The sequence below is a fragment of the Carcharodon carcharias genome, chromosome 2 (genome assembly GCF_017639515.1).
Source record: "Carcharodon carcharias isolate sCarCar2 chromosome 2, sCarCar2.pri, whole genome shotgun sequence".
Taxonomy (NCBI): Eukaryota; Metazoa; Chordata; class Chondrichthyes; order Lamniformes; family Lamnidae; genus Carcharodon; species Carcharodon carcharias.
The window spans coordinates 25169379-25186788 of record NC_054468.1 but is presented as its reverse complement, the minus strand read 5'-3'; the positions used below and the strand labels follow the sequence as shown (position 1 = coordinate 25186788).

The following is a 17410-nucleotide window of genomic DNA, read 5'->3' as shown; positions in this document are numbered from 1 at the left end:
ACCTCCGCTTGGCCAAGTCACTCCAAGTTGATTTTACACGTGTTGGTCTGTAAATTGGCTCACGGTGAGACTTCCACCCAATCTGCAGGAAATCCCGCCTCCAAGAGCTTTCAGCCAATCAGGTGCTGGCAGATCTCTAGCCCCAGCTGCGCCACAAGGAGTATTGGGCATTGCTGGGACTGCAAGCAGGCCCCAAATCCTAGGAGCCACACAGCCAGGTTAGCAAGGGGTGGGGGAGGGGAGGCGGAGGGGGTAGGGGGGGGAGAGTGTGTAGAGTGGAGGAGCAGCCTCCGTAGGGCATTCGCATGGGGTCTGGAGGACCGAGTTTGTGAAGGAATACATGGTGGGGGAGGGGGGGGGGAATTCATATGTGGGGGTAGCAGCCTCCATAGGGCACAGGTAGGCTGAACCAGTGGGGCCCCCACTCACTCTGTATTAAGGCTGACAGGTTGCTCTGTGGCCTGTGCACCATACACCGCTGCCACAAAATAAGCAGGGCGTTGGGGGGGGGGGGGGGGGGGGGGGGGGGGGGGTGGAAGAAGAGGCCCTTAAGTGGCTATTAATTGGCCACATCAGGACCTCAGTTGGCCCAAGGGCAGGTAGCCTGCCCGACCCTTCCTGCTGGTAAAATACCAGCACAAACGGGTAGGCGACAGGCACGGTACCTGGTCTTATGCAGTCCTCACTGCCTGCCAGACCATTCCCAGGTTGGGGCATAAAGTTCTACTCTGCAAACCTAATGCGATTTAAGAAGATTATGTGTTTCTGGGGATTTCTGTGATTCTAATAATGGTCTGGATTTTCGCCAAGTCAGGATGACTTGTGAGCTCTTTAAAAATGGCGGGTGGATCCAGATTCTGATATTCCCCGTCCCATTCCCAGGCTTTCCGATTTTCAGGAGTGCTTTTAAAGGGTGCTGGCTGGCTTGGGTCGCAACCTGTCCTGGCTGGCTCCATCTCGGAGATCGGCATGTCTTAGTGCTGCACAATTTTTGTGGAGTCGGGCCAAGTTTTTAAAGAGACACCGCAGGAGGTGTTGTGAACCATAGCCTCCCTGAGGGAACCTTTTGAAAGGTAAATTCAAAAGGTCCTCCTCATGCCCCTAATGCAAAACTAGGCTTTGGTGAAAGGAACTTATATTTTTAAACAAAGTGGAAGTAATGTAATGAATGAATGACTTTTTTAAAATCTTTTTTTCACACATCCTATTGTCACTATAGGATTCTTTGGTTCTATACAGTGTATAGTAGGTCGCCGGGCATGAAAGTGCCATAGGTTGGCACAGGGTGCATGAGGGGCCACGGGAAGTGGTTGGAGGAGCATAGCTTGGCATAGGGTGATAAGGGGCCATGGGGGTGGATGGCATATTATTGTGGGGGTGGAGCAGTTTCAATAGCTTCTGAAGGCTGCTAGCTGCAAACAATTAACCTTATTGTAATACATTTAGTTCTGAGAACAATCCCTTCCGCTAGCTTCTTTCCATGCTGCTTTCTCTTAGACTCTCTCAGATCACATGAGTAAATGTCACTTCCTTCTATGACATCACAGACTTTTACAGTTAATCCTTTATGGGACTCAGTCTAACATACTCCATTATACTACAGGTGGAGGGACATAGCTTGGCATGGGGGCATGAGAGGCCATGGGGAGGGGGGGGACGGTGGGTAGGGGGGTGAGGCAGTGTGAGGGATGCGGAGGGCTAGATGGCTTACTTTTTTTCTTTTAACTGGAACAAAGTTCCACAACACCAACTTTCAGGAGCCTTTCACAGCCTTTCAAACAGCTCGCCTCTGCACCCGGCAGTCCGTGGTCTGACTGCAGCATACATCCGACCTCCCAGCAATGAAGATCCCATTTTTGCAGGCACGCAAAGGCGGGAATTTTCCAGAATCACACTGCCTGCCTCGGTGATGAAAATCCAGACCAATGTTATTTTTCAGTGTTGGAGATTTGAGGAGCCTGACTAAAATGAGCCCCAAGGTAATGAATGTTGCAGATGTTGATAGTCGAGGAGACACTGAAAACTTAAAGGATCATCAAAAAATACACATAAAAGGCATTCACATTTCAGATGAAAGCTTAACGCACTCCCACAACGCCAAACAATTATCAGAATTCTTCAAGATCACAAACACAGCATCAAGGATAAAAGTAAATCCCATTTCTCGGGAAGCTTGCTTCAAAAGGCATCTCTCAGTGTCCTTTACAAACTGCTGATCTGCACATTAAACCGGAATTTTACAAAATTTGTTTACAAGATCTTCAAATTCCAAAGAGCTTTCACACGCCGCAAGAAGCTTTCTGACAACAGCTCGAATTAAAACATATGAAAGTCTGGTGTCCCGCTCCTTATCCTGGACCTTCTATAAATTATCCACATGCTACATGGATTCACTGAGCTGGAAGTGCTTCTACCTCAGCCCCCCCTTAATTTTGTGGGAGCGAATAGCAATTTTATTGCTCAGTGCAAAGGCAATTCCTTCTTGTGACAAGTAAGAAAAATAGTTAACAGTGTTGTGGAATTAATTTAAAAAGGTTCACTAAAATCTGATGGATCATTTTGCACCGTAGAATTGTAGCAGATTTGGATAAATCCAAACAATATATGTACAGTTTGATGAGCAAATACCACTGACCTTTAGAACAGCATATGTTTACATTGGACAACATAATAAGAAAAACCCTTGCTCCAGTGCTCAGGCAAACTAGTGAGAGGATCTGTTCCCACTGCTGGTGGATCAATTATCAGAGGACACAGTTTTAAAGAACCAGAGGCGAGTTGAGGAATTTTTTTAAACACATTGAACAGTTACCATCTGTTTGGTAACAGCCTGATAAACTGGTGAAAGCAGGTTGAATAGTAACTTTTAATAGACAATTGGATATATATTTTAAAAGGAATAAAATTGCAGGGCTATGAGGAAAGGGTAGGGATGTGGGACTGACTGGATAGCACTTTCAACGGGTGGGTACAGGCACGATGGGCTGGATGGCCTCTTTCTGCATTGTATGATTTCATGAGGGCACTGCTTTATAACATGGCAAAGAACCAGGTACTATTTGTGATTGCATGTATGTGAGAGCGAGAGAGAGGGAAAGAGAGAGAAAACACAGATGTACTGAAGCAGAAAATGGGAGTACAAGGTAGTGAGCCAGTCAGAATGGAGTTTGTGTGAGAGAGAAAAAAGAGACAGTGTATGATAGGGATACGAGTAGTGATAGAGACAGAGCATGGATTCAATGAGGAGAGAAAGTGGAGAAAGAAAAAAGATATGAGACATAGAATATTAAAATTAAGTCAGATGGATTTAACAACCTTTTCTTATGTCCTTCTGTGTCTCTGGTCTGCTTAATTGGGTCTTATGGTCATGAGTAATGAAAAACAGTGTCATGTTTTAGTCTGATGACTGCTACAGAATTGTACCCATTATACTTGCATAACTATTTTTCAAATAGCAGTATGTTTCAAGTACAGAATTCTTTTTATATAATGAAGCCTAATGATAAAGGTTAATCTTTTATGAGACTCTTCATCACCCTTAATGCTACTTGGAAAATAAAAGGGGCTGGATTTTCATCCTAGAGGTGAGTAGTGGGAGTCAGGAAATTGCCCAGCTCAGCCCGCCGCCCGGGAGAAAGTGCCTACAAAGGCGGGATTTTCGTTCCGGAGGGGCAGCTATTAACAGGAGTTGAGCCTACCGTCCCCAAAAAGAGTTCGGAGGCAGTCGGGTGCTGGGGCAGACTGTTTAAAAGGCCCATCGCGTTGCTCTGAGACTTTGTCCCAGTTACAATAAAATCAATAAAACAAAAAGCCTCTAGCCCTCAGCCCCCATATACTCCCCATGCCTCAAATATGCCAATTCACGTCAAGTTATGACCCTCCACCAAGCCCCACATTGTCCCTCATTCAATCCATGCCAGGCTATGCCCCTCCACCCACCCCCCCTTGGCCCCTCATACACTCCATGCCAAGTTATGCCCCCCAACCCCTCATGTCCTCCATGCCATGGATATCTGGGCTCTCAGCCAAGCATACATAATGAGGCTTAGCTGAGAGCCTAGACAATTATCGCTCTTGCTGAAGCAGCTTCTTCCCAGAGAAAACATTTGTTTGATCGACAGCTCAGGCTCTCTGCTGTCAATTTCACAATGTTTGTCTACACAATTAAGTGGTTTCAAAGGTTTGTTGTTTTTGTTATTGATATTTTAAAGGGTCTGGATGATTGACACTTTTATTAGCTTGCAGCGAAATGACTTTTTTCCACCATGGCACCTGGCAGTCCCTGTGACCGCCTCCAAACTTCTACCCAGGTCGGTTGGCCTGACTCCAGCCTGCAACGGTACCCGTCCCCTGGCAATGAAGATTCTGCCTTTGCAGGTACTTTCTGCCGAGTCGGATGGGCCGAGCTGGGAATTTCCCGACTCCCGCTACCTGCCTCAAGCATGAAAATCCAGGCTATAGCTTCGAGACAGAATAGATAGAGAAAAACTGTTCCCATTGGTGAAGGATCAAGAGAGGACATTGGTTTATGATTAGCAGAGAGTGATTAGAATCTGGAATGAACTATCTGAGAGTGTAGTGAAGACAGATTCAATCATGGCTTTTGAAAGAGAACTGGATAAACGCCTGAAATGAAAATATTTGCACAAGAATGGGGAAAGGATGGGGAAATGTGACTCATTGAACTGCTTTTCCAGAAAGCTGGCATGGATGTAACGGGCCGAATGTCCTCCTTCTGTGCTTTAACCTCCTTGATACTCCATCTAGCAACATTTCACATGGACATTGCACTTCCCCATTCAGTTGCTGTTTTCTGATCAGTCTGTTGTTCTTTTAAACAGGATATTGCATTTCCTGTTAAAGTTACCCGAGAATGCTCAGAACTCTGCACCCTGTGCACATACTCGAATCAGAAGTTCCACACTTGCAAGCAGGCCCACACATGAATGGGTAAAGTTGGTGGAGTCCTGTGCATCCTGTACATCAACCCTTAATTCACTTGGAGACAGATCTGTAGGGGATTAGGAATAAAATCAGAAAACGCTGGAAATACTCAGCAGGTCAGGCAGGTCTGGAGACAGAAATGGAGTTAATGCTTCAGGTCAATGACCTTTCATCAGAACTGACAAAAGGTCACAGGCCTGAAACGGTAAATTGCTTCTTTCCACAGAATCTGACTGACCTGCTAAGTATTTCCAGCATTTTCTGTTCTTGTTCCAGATTTCCAGCAGCGCAGTACCTTGCCTTTGTATTCGGGGATTCGGAACCCTGACCCATCTTATGGGCAGAATTTTTCCGTTGGCGAGTTGGGGGCGGGGCCCGCTCGCTGACACGAAAATGACACTGGATGACGTTGGGGGGGGAACGCCGGATGTCATCCCGCCCCATTTAAATATTCAGGAAGGAGGGTGGACAGTGAAATCAGCTGTCCACCTGCCAACCTGTCAATGGCCAATTGAGGCAATTGAAAGGGTAGTTAAACCGATTAAAGGCCCTGCCCGTCCAACCTTAAGGCTGGCGGGCAGGCCAAGAGCCCCAGCGGGCTTCTGAAAACACATGAAACCTCATCCACCGGCGGGATAAGGTTTCATGTCTGTTTTAAAAAAGTTTAGTAAAGTTTTTGCGATATTTATTAACATGTCCCATCTCGTGTGAAATTGTCACGAGGGGGACATGTTAATAATTTTTTTTACTTTTCTATTTTTAAAGATTCAAACACTGTCAGCAATCTCCTTGAGGCAGCACTTAGTCTCAGGTAGATGTGTGCTCTTTTGTGCGCATGCGTGAAACAGCGCACATGGACAGTTGGGGAATCCCTCCCTCCCCACACACAGGAATCACATTGCGTTTCCCGTTGGGCAGGCCGCTGGGCGGGACTTCATTGGCCCAATCACTTAAAATGGCGGCGGGGCCCATTTCAGCAGCGGTGATTGGCTGCCCGCTTGCTGCCGAGTCGGTGGGGTCCACCCGCCCATCAAGGGCAAAATTCTGCCGTTTGAATTTGTGAGTCCAGTAAATCTGGAGACTAGACAGTTTACAATTTGAGCATTGCAATTTATGTATGTGTGTACGCGCGTGCGTGTATGCGCACATGTGCGTGTGTCTAATGCACTATGTTACATTGTATTACATGAATTATTCTATACAGGTGATCCACTGCACAAGAACATCTAAATATATAACAAACTGCACCATGACTTACGGTTCACCAAAAAAGATACTTGTGATCAAAGTTGTACCACATTCGGAACAGCCATGCACTTTCGGCCTTGGTGCTGTTTACCCCCTGACTGCCATCAGTACTCTGGGGAGATAAAAATAAACATCCTCATTTTAGAATGGGTTACCTTAACCTTACTGGATCAGGATGTTATCTCATACAGGAGCAATGGAGAAGATGGATCATATGACCAAACAGTGTAGCGATGAATAAGCTCTCTCATTAGTATGTAAATTGCAACATCCATAGCTGCGCCGTGTTTTCAGCTGTGGAACCAGAGGAAATGAACCCTGCAGAAAATCAGCAGACATTTTTTAAAAAACCCATTATATGCCGAAAAGAGAGTATCCTATTACTTTCAACCAAAGCATAAAGGATTGGTGGCACAACACGATTTTAGAGCCCATGGTCCAGATTTTAAAGGTGATGGGGATGGAGTTGGGTAGAGTGCCCGTGAATCCAAAATTTGGGGACATGGAATAAATTTTAAATAAATCCTCCCCCGAGTCCTGTCAGCACTCAGCCAGATCCATGACATGACTGGTTGCTGAGAGTGGGAATGGAGGGTGCCTCCAGGGACGTATGGGAGCAGGTCCCTGGGGTAAGAACGTGGGAGTTATTTTGTTTCCTGACAGATGCCAGTGTGGGCAGGGAGACGGAGGATGGTGCCAAGAGAGGCCCAATGATTTCTTCCCGTTCCTCCAAGTTCCTCCATTTTTTTTTTAAACCTGCCTTGGCCTCTTCCAGCTTTCAGGGAGGCCTGACAGATTTCTCCTGTGGTCTTTGGCATCGGCAGGCCCCTCCCCCACCCCGAGTCTCTGTGAAAATCATTGCATGGCACCGATGGTACCATTGAGCTGTGACTTTTATTTTTAAATTAGAATCTTGATCTCCCACAGCGGCAGCTTTAAAATCCATGAAGATAAGATGTCGCTGGATGGGAACAATGTGGGTTTTGGACAGATCAGTGGATTTGGCTCGGTTTAACCCATTCTGCGCATCATTCTCAAAGGGCGAGCAAGGTTAAAATGGATCCCTATGGGCGGAATTTAATGCCCCCCACCATCAGCAAGTTTGGAGACAGGGGATGCATTTAAATCAGCCAAGAGGGTGAAGGGCGAGGACCCCACCACCTTCCCACCTCTGCCCGATTATGTCCTGGGCATGAAGGCCCGTGAATGGCCTTCCTGCCTGTACACAAATTGAAGCCCTTATGTGGGCAATTACTGCTTAAAGGACCAGTTGCCAATGAGGTAGCTAGATAATAACCAGGAGCAGGAACTCTGGCTGAATTGTCCTTCTGTCGCCCAGAGTGCAGAAGCACATAATTGCTAATCCAATGACCTAATTCAGTTAAAGCTGAAAATCAAACTTATTATTACATTTCCGTGATTCACAAAGTTATCGGAGGAGTTAGGTAATATGATAACCAGAACATATGAACTTACAAATTAGGAGCAGGAGTAGGCCATTCTGCACCTCAGGTCTGCTCTGCCATTTGATCTGATTGTGGCCTCAGCTCCTGTTTACCCCCTTATAGCATTTGACACCCTTGTCAATCAAGAATCTATCTAACTCAGCCTTAAAAATATTCAATGATCCTTCCTCCACTGCTCTCTGAGGAAGAGAATTTCACAGGCCAATCACTCTCAAAATTCTCATCTCAGTCTTAAAGGGGAGGCCCCTTATTTTTAAACCATGTCCCGCCTCGTTCTAATTTCTCCCACAAGGGGAAACCATCCTCTCACCATCCAGCCCATCAATTCCCCATCAGAATATTAAGTGTTTCAATAAGATCATCTCTCATTTTTCTAAACCAATGGATAAAGGCCCAGCCTTGTCCAAGCTTTCCTTTTTTTCATTCATTCACGGGATTTGGGCTTCACTGGCTAGGGCAGCATTTATTGCCCATCCTTAATTGCCCTTGAGAAGGTGGTGGTGAGCTGCCTTCTTAAACCGCTGCAGTCCATGTGGTGTAGGCACACACCCACAGTGCTGTTAGGGAGGGAGTTCCAGGACTTTGACCCAATGACTAGTGAAGGAACGGTGATATATTTCCAAGTCAGGATGGTGAGTGACTTGGAGGGGAACTTCCAGGTGGTGGTGTCCCCATCTATCTGCTGCCCTTGTCCTTCTAAATGGCAGTGGTCATGTGGGTTTGGAAGGTGCTGTCTGAGTCTTGGTGAATTTCTGCAGTACATCTTGTAGATGATACACATTGCTGCTACTGTGCGTTGGTGGTGGAGGGAATGAATGTTTGTGGATGGGGTGCCAACCATGCGGGTTGCTCTGTCCTGGATGGTGTCAAGCTTCTTGAGTGTTTTTGGAGCTGCACTCATCCGGGCAACTAGAGAATATTCCATCACACTCTGACTTGTGCCTTGTAGATGGTGAACAGGCTTTGGGGAGTCAGGAGGTGAGTTACTCACCACAGGGTTCCTAGCCTCTGACTTGCTCTTGTATGGCTTTATATGGCTGGTCCAGTTCAGCTTCTGATCAATGGTAACCCCTGGATGTTAATAGTGGGTGGTTCAGCTATGGTAATGCCATCAAACGTCAAGGGGAGATGGTTAGATTCTCTCTTGTTGGAGATGGTCATTACCGGCACTTGTGTAGCGTGAATGTTACTTGCCACTTATCAGCCCAAGCCTGGGTATTGTCCAGGTCTTGCTGCATTTGATCATGGACTGCTTCATTCCAAGATTTCATTGAGTGAATCTTCTCTGAACTGCTTATTATGTTATTATATATTTTCTCAAGTAAGGAAATCAAAACAGCACACAATACCCCAGATGTGGTCTCACCATCGCCCTATATAATTGTAGCAAAATTTCCCTACTTTTCTATTCCATTTCCTTTCAATAAACAATAAATTTGCCTTTCTTATCACTTGCTATACCTGCATACTAACTTTTTTGTGATTCATGTATCAGGGCACACACATCGCTCTGTACCACAGAGTTTTGCAATCTTTCTCCATTTAAACAAATCACTGCTTTTCTATTCTTCCTGCCAAACTGGACGAGTTCACATTGTCCCACATCATACATCATCTGTCAAGTTTTTGGCCACTCAGTTAACCTATCTAAATCCCTTTGTGTCTTCCTCAAAGTATACACTTCAGCTGCACATGGAGACAATATGACAGTCCTACCCTCTGCAACTGGGCTTCCCCAGAAATATAAAAGCTGGGCTGGATTTTTTGAGAACCGGAATTAGGACATTGGCTGGGGAAGTATTTCTTCTGTATCAGTGAAGCATGACTTCTAATAGACTCGCTTGACCCAGACACAATTAACTGACTTTTTCTGTTTAGTCCAGAGGTTACGAATAGAACCAAAAAGCATTCCCTTGACTGACATGCATCAGCAATAACTATAATCCTTCCATAGTATTACGCCCATTGTGTATTATCCGTTCAGTCAGTGCACAACTTTATCATAAGCAGATTTTGTCTTTTGAAGGACTGCAATTTCTTTCTGGGAAAAGGTCAATTTGGAGATCAACGAAAGCTGGTTGAGCAACAAACAGGAATAAACCACCTTATATTGTAAGTGCTTCCCTCTACAGTAGCTTCATTTTTCTGGATGCCCAAGGAGACAGATAATGTGAAGAAAGGAAAATTGGAAAGACCTTTGAGCAAGTGAACAATTATGGGGTTATTAGTTTTTGAGCAGATGGAACTGTAGAGTCTTTTTAGATCCCGTGATTTCCAATGTTTGTGTGCCTCTGTTGTTATCTCTAGAAAAAATGCAAGAAGCACAAAAATCCATTAGGAGGAGAGACATGAGTAATCCAGTTGACTCTATCTCTGGGGGGGAGCACTTAAAGTTCTTTTGTAAGTAGTCTTTCCCTGTCCTTAGTGGTGAAATTAGGAGCTTGAAATGTAGGAAATTGAAATCACCAAGGGCTGAATTTTGCTGTTCAAGTCGCCCTGTGTCATGTTGATTTCTGTGTTGCAAAATCAGACGTATGCGTGGTGGTACATTGGGTGCCATCTTTCTGGAGGAAGCCAATTAAAAAGCAGCCTCTGGGAGCACTGTCCAATTATGAACAGCAGGAAATCCTGTGGGAGAGCTGGGCTGTCCGAAGCGAAGAGTGGCTGGCAGACTCGTTGTGAATGCTGTATGCTGCTGAGGTGAATAGAGAATGAGAGGACAGTACAAGATGGAGGCGCCATACTGCTGATGGCACCTAATTCCTCATCCCCAGCACTATCAGGTAGATCCATCTACAGGTGACAAGCAAACAATTGCACTCATTTGCTTGCAGATGCCCTGACGATTACCAATTCTGTTCATTAAAGTGATCACTGCATATAAATCTCATGGCATCTGACCTCCTGCTCTGCTGCCATGAGCAAAATTCCATAACCTTCCAAAAATGTCCATTAACTGCTTCCATAATTACCTTAGTTGACTTCCCACCATGGCTGGGTGGGTTGCCATGATTGTTCTGAAGCCATCTCCAATAAAAGTGTGAGGAGGTGGGAAAAATGCAACAAGCATGCTGTAACATTCATTTTAACATTTTCCGAGCATCCCCCCCCCCCCAACATAACTCCAAACCCACCGCTGAGGCGCTAGGTAAACTTGCCCCCTAAGTCTGTGTGGCACAATACATTGGCTGTCAGCATCCAATGCCAAAGCTCGTTTATTTTTCTCTTCCAGCAAATTAAACTTTCTGGCACGATTAATTTGTTACAAACTAAAAGAAACCCCAGCTGCACCTATCTGAATATTTGCTGTGTTATAAGATAGCTATTTGGCAGAATTGTTTCTTATATATACAATTGAATTGTTTGGAAATGTCATGCCACAACTAACATGCTGGAAGCCAAGACACCCAAATACCAGCTGCCCACTTTTACTAAACTGTCTTACAAGATGGGAGGTAGTTATCTGTTAAAATCACATTTGTCACCTGAAACTCTGAAAGCGCTTTGCTGATGCACTGACATAATTACAAATTGACTAATCATCACCTTCTCTTTGGTGTTAAATTATCACTTCAGTTATAAATGTTAAATGATTTCGGGATCTCTGTGAGGGAAGAGGCAACGGAGTGATGGCTTTAATTTAATGTCACACATCAGCCTGATAAGCAGTTCGCAAACTACACATTTCAAGGGACAGATTCTCGAGAAAGTTCGGCAGCCTTTTCTTTTAGTGGGTTTCAAAATCACAATAATCTCAATAGAACTGTATGTGGTTGAGCTAGATTACTGTTTGCAATAAGCTTTAGATTCTTGGGTCTGGATAATAAACACGGCCACAAAACAGGTGTAACAGGGTCACAAGAACACAAAAACTAGGAGCATGAGTGTAACGAGCTGAAAGAGTACATTGCTTCTAGTAGAATGTCTTTATTGGAACTGAATACAACATGGCTGCCCCCAGCCTGTGCCTCACGGCAGAGGTCACATGACTATGGCAAGCCAGGTAGGACCTTTTAGTACATGATTGCATTTCAATCCCAATCAAGAAGTAGGCCAGTCGGCCCCCTGAGCCTGCTCCACCATTCAATAAGATCTTAGTGGATCTGATTGTGGCCTCAATCTCACTTTCCTGTCTGTCCCTCCATAACTCTTAACTATCTTGCTGATCAAAAATCTACCTACTCAGCCTTGAACATATTCAATGACCCCAACCTCCACTACCCTCTGAGGGAGACAATTCCACAGACTAAAAAAAAATCTCATCTCAGTTATAAATGACATACCCCTAATTTTTAAACTGTGTCCCCTGGTTCTAGACTCCCTCACAAGGGGAAATATCCTCCCAGCATCCACCCTGTCAAGCCCCCTCACGATCTAATATAATTCAATCAGATCACCTTTCATTCTTCTAAACGCCAATGGGTATAGGCCCAACTTGTTCAACCTTTCTTCATTAGATATTTCCTTTTCCCATGGAGTTACTCACCAGCATCCTACGGGAATAAATAGGTCATTCTCAGGTTGGCAGGCTATGACTAGTGGGGTACCAGAAGGATCAGTATAATATTTCCAAGTTTGCTGATGACACAAAACTAGGTAGGAATATGAATTGTGAGGAGGATGCATAGAGGTTTCAGGGGGATTTAGACAGGCTAAGTGAGTGGGCAAGAATGTGACAGATGGAATATGTGAAAAAATGTGAAGTTATCCGCTTTGGTAGGAAAAACAGAAATGCAGAGTATTTTTTAAATGGTGAGAGATTGGGGAGTGTTGATGTCCAAAGGGACCTGGATGTCTTTGTTTATGAGTCACTGAAACCTAACATGTAGGTGCAGCAAGCAATTAGGAAAGCAAATGGTATGCTGGCATTTATTGCAAGAGGATTTGATTACAGAAGTAAAGATTTTCTGCAATTGTATAGAGCCTTGGTGAGACCGCACCTGGAACATTGTGTACAGTTTTGGTCTCCTTACCCAAGGAAGGATAAACTGGCCATAGATAGAGTGCAGCAGACTGATTCCATGCATGGCGGGATTGTCCTATGAAGAGAGAGAGAGAGGAGACTGGGCCTGTATTCTCTAGACTTAAGAAGAATGAAAAGCGATCTTATTGAAACATACAAAACTCTTGTAGGGCTCGACAAGGTAGATGCAGGAAGGATGTTTCCCCTGGTTTGGGGGTGTGGGCGGGGGGCGGGTTGTGGTGGTCTTGAACCAAGGGACACATTCTCAGAACAAGAGGCAGGCCATTTAGGACTGAGATGCAGTGGAATTTCTTCACTCAGAGGGTGGTGAATCTTTGGAATTCTCTATCCCAAGAGAGCTGTGGAGGCTCAGTCATTGAGTATGTTCAAGACAGAAATCGATAGATTTCTAGATATTAAATATAACAAGGAGTATGGGGATAGTGTGAGAAAATGGCGTTGAGGTAAGAAATCAGCATGACCTAACTGAGCAGTGGAGCAGGCTCAAGGGGTCGAATAGCCTACGCCTGCTCCTATTTCCTATGTTCCTATGCTGCTTTTCTGCTCTTCCTGCCAAAATGAATAAGTTCACACATTCTTACATTATACTCTATCTGCCAATTTTTTGCCCACTCACTTAATCTATCTGAGTCCCTCTGTAGACTTGTAACGTCCTTTTGACCACTAACTTTTGTACCTATCTTTATGTCATCAGCAAATTTAACTGCCATATTTTCAGTCCCGTCACCCAAGTTGGGATGGGGAATGAAGTGATAAAAATGTATAAATGTGGAAAACGTCCTTAACCCACTGCATATGTGACGATTGCGGCTTTTATGATGGTGGGTTCTGCGCAGTGTGAGTGTCCCGCCCTACATTTGTAACAGGCCCCCACCACGTCTTTGGGAGCCCTATTTAAATTAACAGTTGCCGCCTGGATTTCACAGAGTTTGGAAAATCCGGCAGTGCCCGGGAGATGGAACCTCCTGTTGGTGCCTTTTATAGCATTACTTGTGGGCCAGGAGAAGCACAAATGCTCCCTGCTCTCACAAGTAATCTTTTGGCCTCCCCAGTGCTGACCACAGCCTCTCTCTTCCTCCTCTTGTCTCCAGCCCCTGATCTCTCGCTCCCCCCGCCCCCTGATTGCTTGGGTCCATTCGCAAGGATTCCCAACTGTGACTTCCTGTCACGGTTTTCCAGCCAGCCTGTCAATTTGTCTGGCTGCTCAGACAGGAAATGGAGAGAAAACATTCCAATGAAATCCAACCATTAAATTCAGCAGGACCTCTGTGTCCCTGGCTTTGCCCCACACCACAGTATGTGCTTCACCCTACCCACCCCATGAATACTTGGGTTTTAGAATCTGACATGCAACATCACCTTCAATATTAAAGAGCAGTGGACAAACATCATGATGCAGTTAAGGTTTTCCTGATGCTGTTTGATTTTCCAATTGCATTGCACGAGTATAACAAATAAAGGAAAACCAGGCAGGTCACAGTGCATGCCTGCAAAGAAACGGCACAGTTGTAGAGCAGCAGAGAAAAACTGGGTGGGTTACTGTACACTCTGACCAATCAACGTTTTGACATGAGCTGTATACTTGTCTGCCCGGGCCAGACACAGGAAAAGCCCCTTTACACGCTATTCCAAAAATGTTTGGTACGTTCTTATGTTCTAATACATAGAGAACATCTTATCAATCTCATAATATATAAGGCAGATATGTATACATATATATATATTTTATTATATCAGATGCTGCTAAGTATTAATCCAGATAGAATTATTATATTGAATGGTTTGGGAAGTAAAGCAATTTCATACAAACGCATTAAAATATTCAGAAGCTAATATTCATACAGCCTAATTTCAAACTGGGGGGGTTCTGTTATTGGCATATATGTCTGTAGCTATGAAAACAGGCTAATCACATTGGGTGTCTTAATGGCCTATAGTTAACTCATCAACTTTATATATATTATACCACATTGTGGAGAAATAAATTTATTGTCAATATTTCCAAATGGTTTCCAAATACCCAAAAACTGTCTTTGGATGTTTCTTTCTATAGATTGGGCACAGTTTTCTTTAGTGCTCCATTTACTTAATACCCTGAGGGGAAATTCAACATAATTCCTGCTAAACAACTCCAAAATTTATAATTGACCCATTACCTACAAATATAATAAGCTAGCAGAATATACATTCTAATTGAAGCCTGACCAGATGATTTGCAATTATAATTTTATTCTCTCAGATGTACACAACCATCATATTCCCTGGAGTATTTGATTCTTCTCTCATTTTATTAAAGTCGATAAACTTCAATCATGAACTTAACCAAACATTTGTCTGCTTCTTTGGAAAGGATTAATCAACATTATTCTAATCACTTTTGCTGGAAGCTGTTCTGCACACTGTCCAGTGGGGCAAAAACACATTCCTTCCTGCTTGTAGCTCGTTAATATTTTACTGGTTTTCATCTAGTTCCATACGAGCACTCCAATTTAAATAAACTCTTTGTAACAGGCACAGTTTAACAACCTATTTATAGAGTTACAGGCATTGATGAAAAAGTTGGAAATTTCCTACTGCAGATTTCTGGCCTTGCACTGATTGCCATTACCCACTGTATTCACTAAATGCTCATCTGTGGCATTATCACTGGTATCAGCCTTAGCACAACTATGATGGCTGCAGGGCACAGAATAGGATCAAAACACACTGGTAAATTTAGCCACCAGTTCAGCGGGTGCATTTTTGTTTAATTTCAGATCAATAAAATTAACCAGAGCTAAATTAACTAAAGTAAGATGAAGTTTTACTTCAAACAGCCACCTCCCTTTCCACAGACCTGAGGTCCTGTGGGCCAGTATCTTGCTTTTCTTAAAATGTATTCTCAGGAGAGAAGGAATAAGATGGAGAATGTTGCAACAAAGAAATGCACCTTGATGTAAAGCATCCTTTGCTTAATGCGTGGGCAGAATTTTGACCATCTAATTTCCAGCAGCAATTGTTATGCTCCGGTTTAGAAGTGCATAGCCACACGAGGATAATGTCTGCATTTCAATCTGCTGGCTGGGTTACATGAATGTGTTACATGGCTGTGAGGCAAATTTACCATCTACTCTATTCATAACTACGAGGAAGAATTTCTGGTCTAAAAACTGACAGATGCTACATGACAGGCAGCTAAAGTGGTTGGGGAGATGAGGAGGCAAGAAATGACACAATCTTATCTATATAGTTAATCTGACCTTCTAGACTCTTTCCCTTTAATAGGATGAAATAATTACGTATAAGCATAACAAATAAATAATGTTGAGAACTAGGAGTCAAACAAAAGTTAACCGAGGATAAATAAAATGAGACTAAGGCGGCAATGGAGAGACGGATGGGAGAAAACAGCAATAGGGATCCATTTTTTTAAGCTAAATGTAAGAAGACACATTAGCTAGATGTAAATAGACAGTTACATCTGATGAGTGAATTCTTCAGAAATTATGACTATGATCAATGTTCAGATCCACTTAGCTTGGCTCAGAAATCTGCAAAAGAAGTCTTCACAGCAGTCAAAAAAAAATAGCTACCAGGTATATGCTACATATAGTATTCTTCCCAGAATAGCCACATAGTAAGTGAGGAAATTACAGCAAGATTCAAAGTAACATTTTCAGAAAGTTCAAGATCTGCAACTTAAAGATGGAATGCTTTGATATTCGAAAAGAGAGGGCTCTTTTAATTCTTAAAATGTGAATCAATTAGCCGAGTAGGGAAAATGATTTTGGATCCTTGCAAAGAAAGCTAGGAACGTACAATGAATAATAGATATTATAGCATTGAAGGAGGCCATTTGACCCATTACTTGAATCAGCTCCCCAACTCTAATTCTATTTCCCAACTTTTCCTCTAACCTTCTTCCTTTTCAATTATATATTTAATTTCTTTTTTTAAAATATGTTACAGATTCTACCTCAGCTACTTATGACAAAGTGCTTTAATCTTTGAATAACTCTACGTGTGAAAAAAAATGGCCAGGAATTTGAGTGCCTTTTGATAGTGAACTATTTACATTCATTATTAACACCTGGATTTGACCGTAACTTCAAGATTTAGCACAAGAGCAGGTTAACACAGAAATCCTGAAGTTGCAGTTGATCATTCACTACTCCACCTTAGTCTGCACTGTGGATCCCTCAACCCACCCCATCAACCACAACTTAAGAACCATACTACTAGAATATAATCCTTTTCATTTCCCCACATAAGATGTACCATTTTATATTTCCCTCACATATAAAGATTATAGGGTCATAAGGAAAAGTCAGCACAGATACCTCAACTGGACATTTTTGAGAAGCTAACCAAATTGGTGAACAAGGAACACAAGATAGAAAAAGGTGGATATCAGAAATTTTTTAATGAGGTTACATTTTGGACCTTTAAAGGAATTAAGTTAGTCAGTTGGAATGAAAATTGGCTTAGAAATAAGAAACAACAGGGGATGATAAATGGAACAGCTTTAAACTGTGGAGGATGGGGAAATCCCGAGCAGGGATGTTCTTAAGGAGAGCAGATTTAGGCTCTTCCTGGTATTACTATCGACAGATTACTTGGAGGAATTAAATCTTGTGTAATATTCACTGCTGGGAAAAAGACAAGGCAATAAATAGAATGAAAATTGATTAAAAAATGAAAGGTATATGGGTGGGTTTAATGGATGGGCTAAGGAACAGGACACGGACTGACACCTAGATAAATGTAGGCTGTACACATTACAAATGGA

General features: G+C 43.3%; 1 protein-coding gene across 2 annotated transcripts in view; it reads right to left on the bottom strand.

Annotated features, from left to right (window-relative positions):
* LOC121268984 (sodium/hydrogen exchanger 9-like) overlaps positions 1-17410 on the bottom strand; it is a 368207-nt gene that overhangs the window by 69052 nt on the left and 281745 nt on the right. The window contains exon 14 of one of the 2 annotated variants that reach the window (XM_041173300.1): positions 6222-6304. In XM_041173300.1, coding sequence (XP_041029234.1) covers positions 6222-6304 — 83 coding nt within the window. Of the gene's footprint in view, positions 1-6202; positions 6305-17410 lie in introns of both variants that reach the window. The other variant, XM_041173310.1, reaches the window with a different exon arrangement.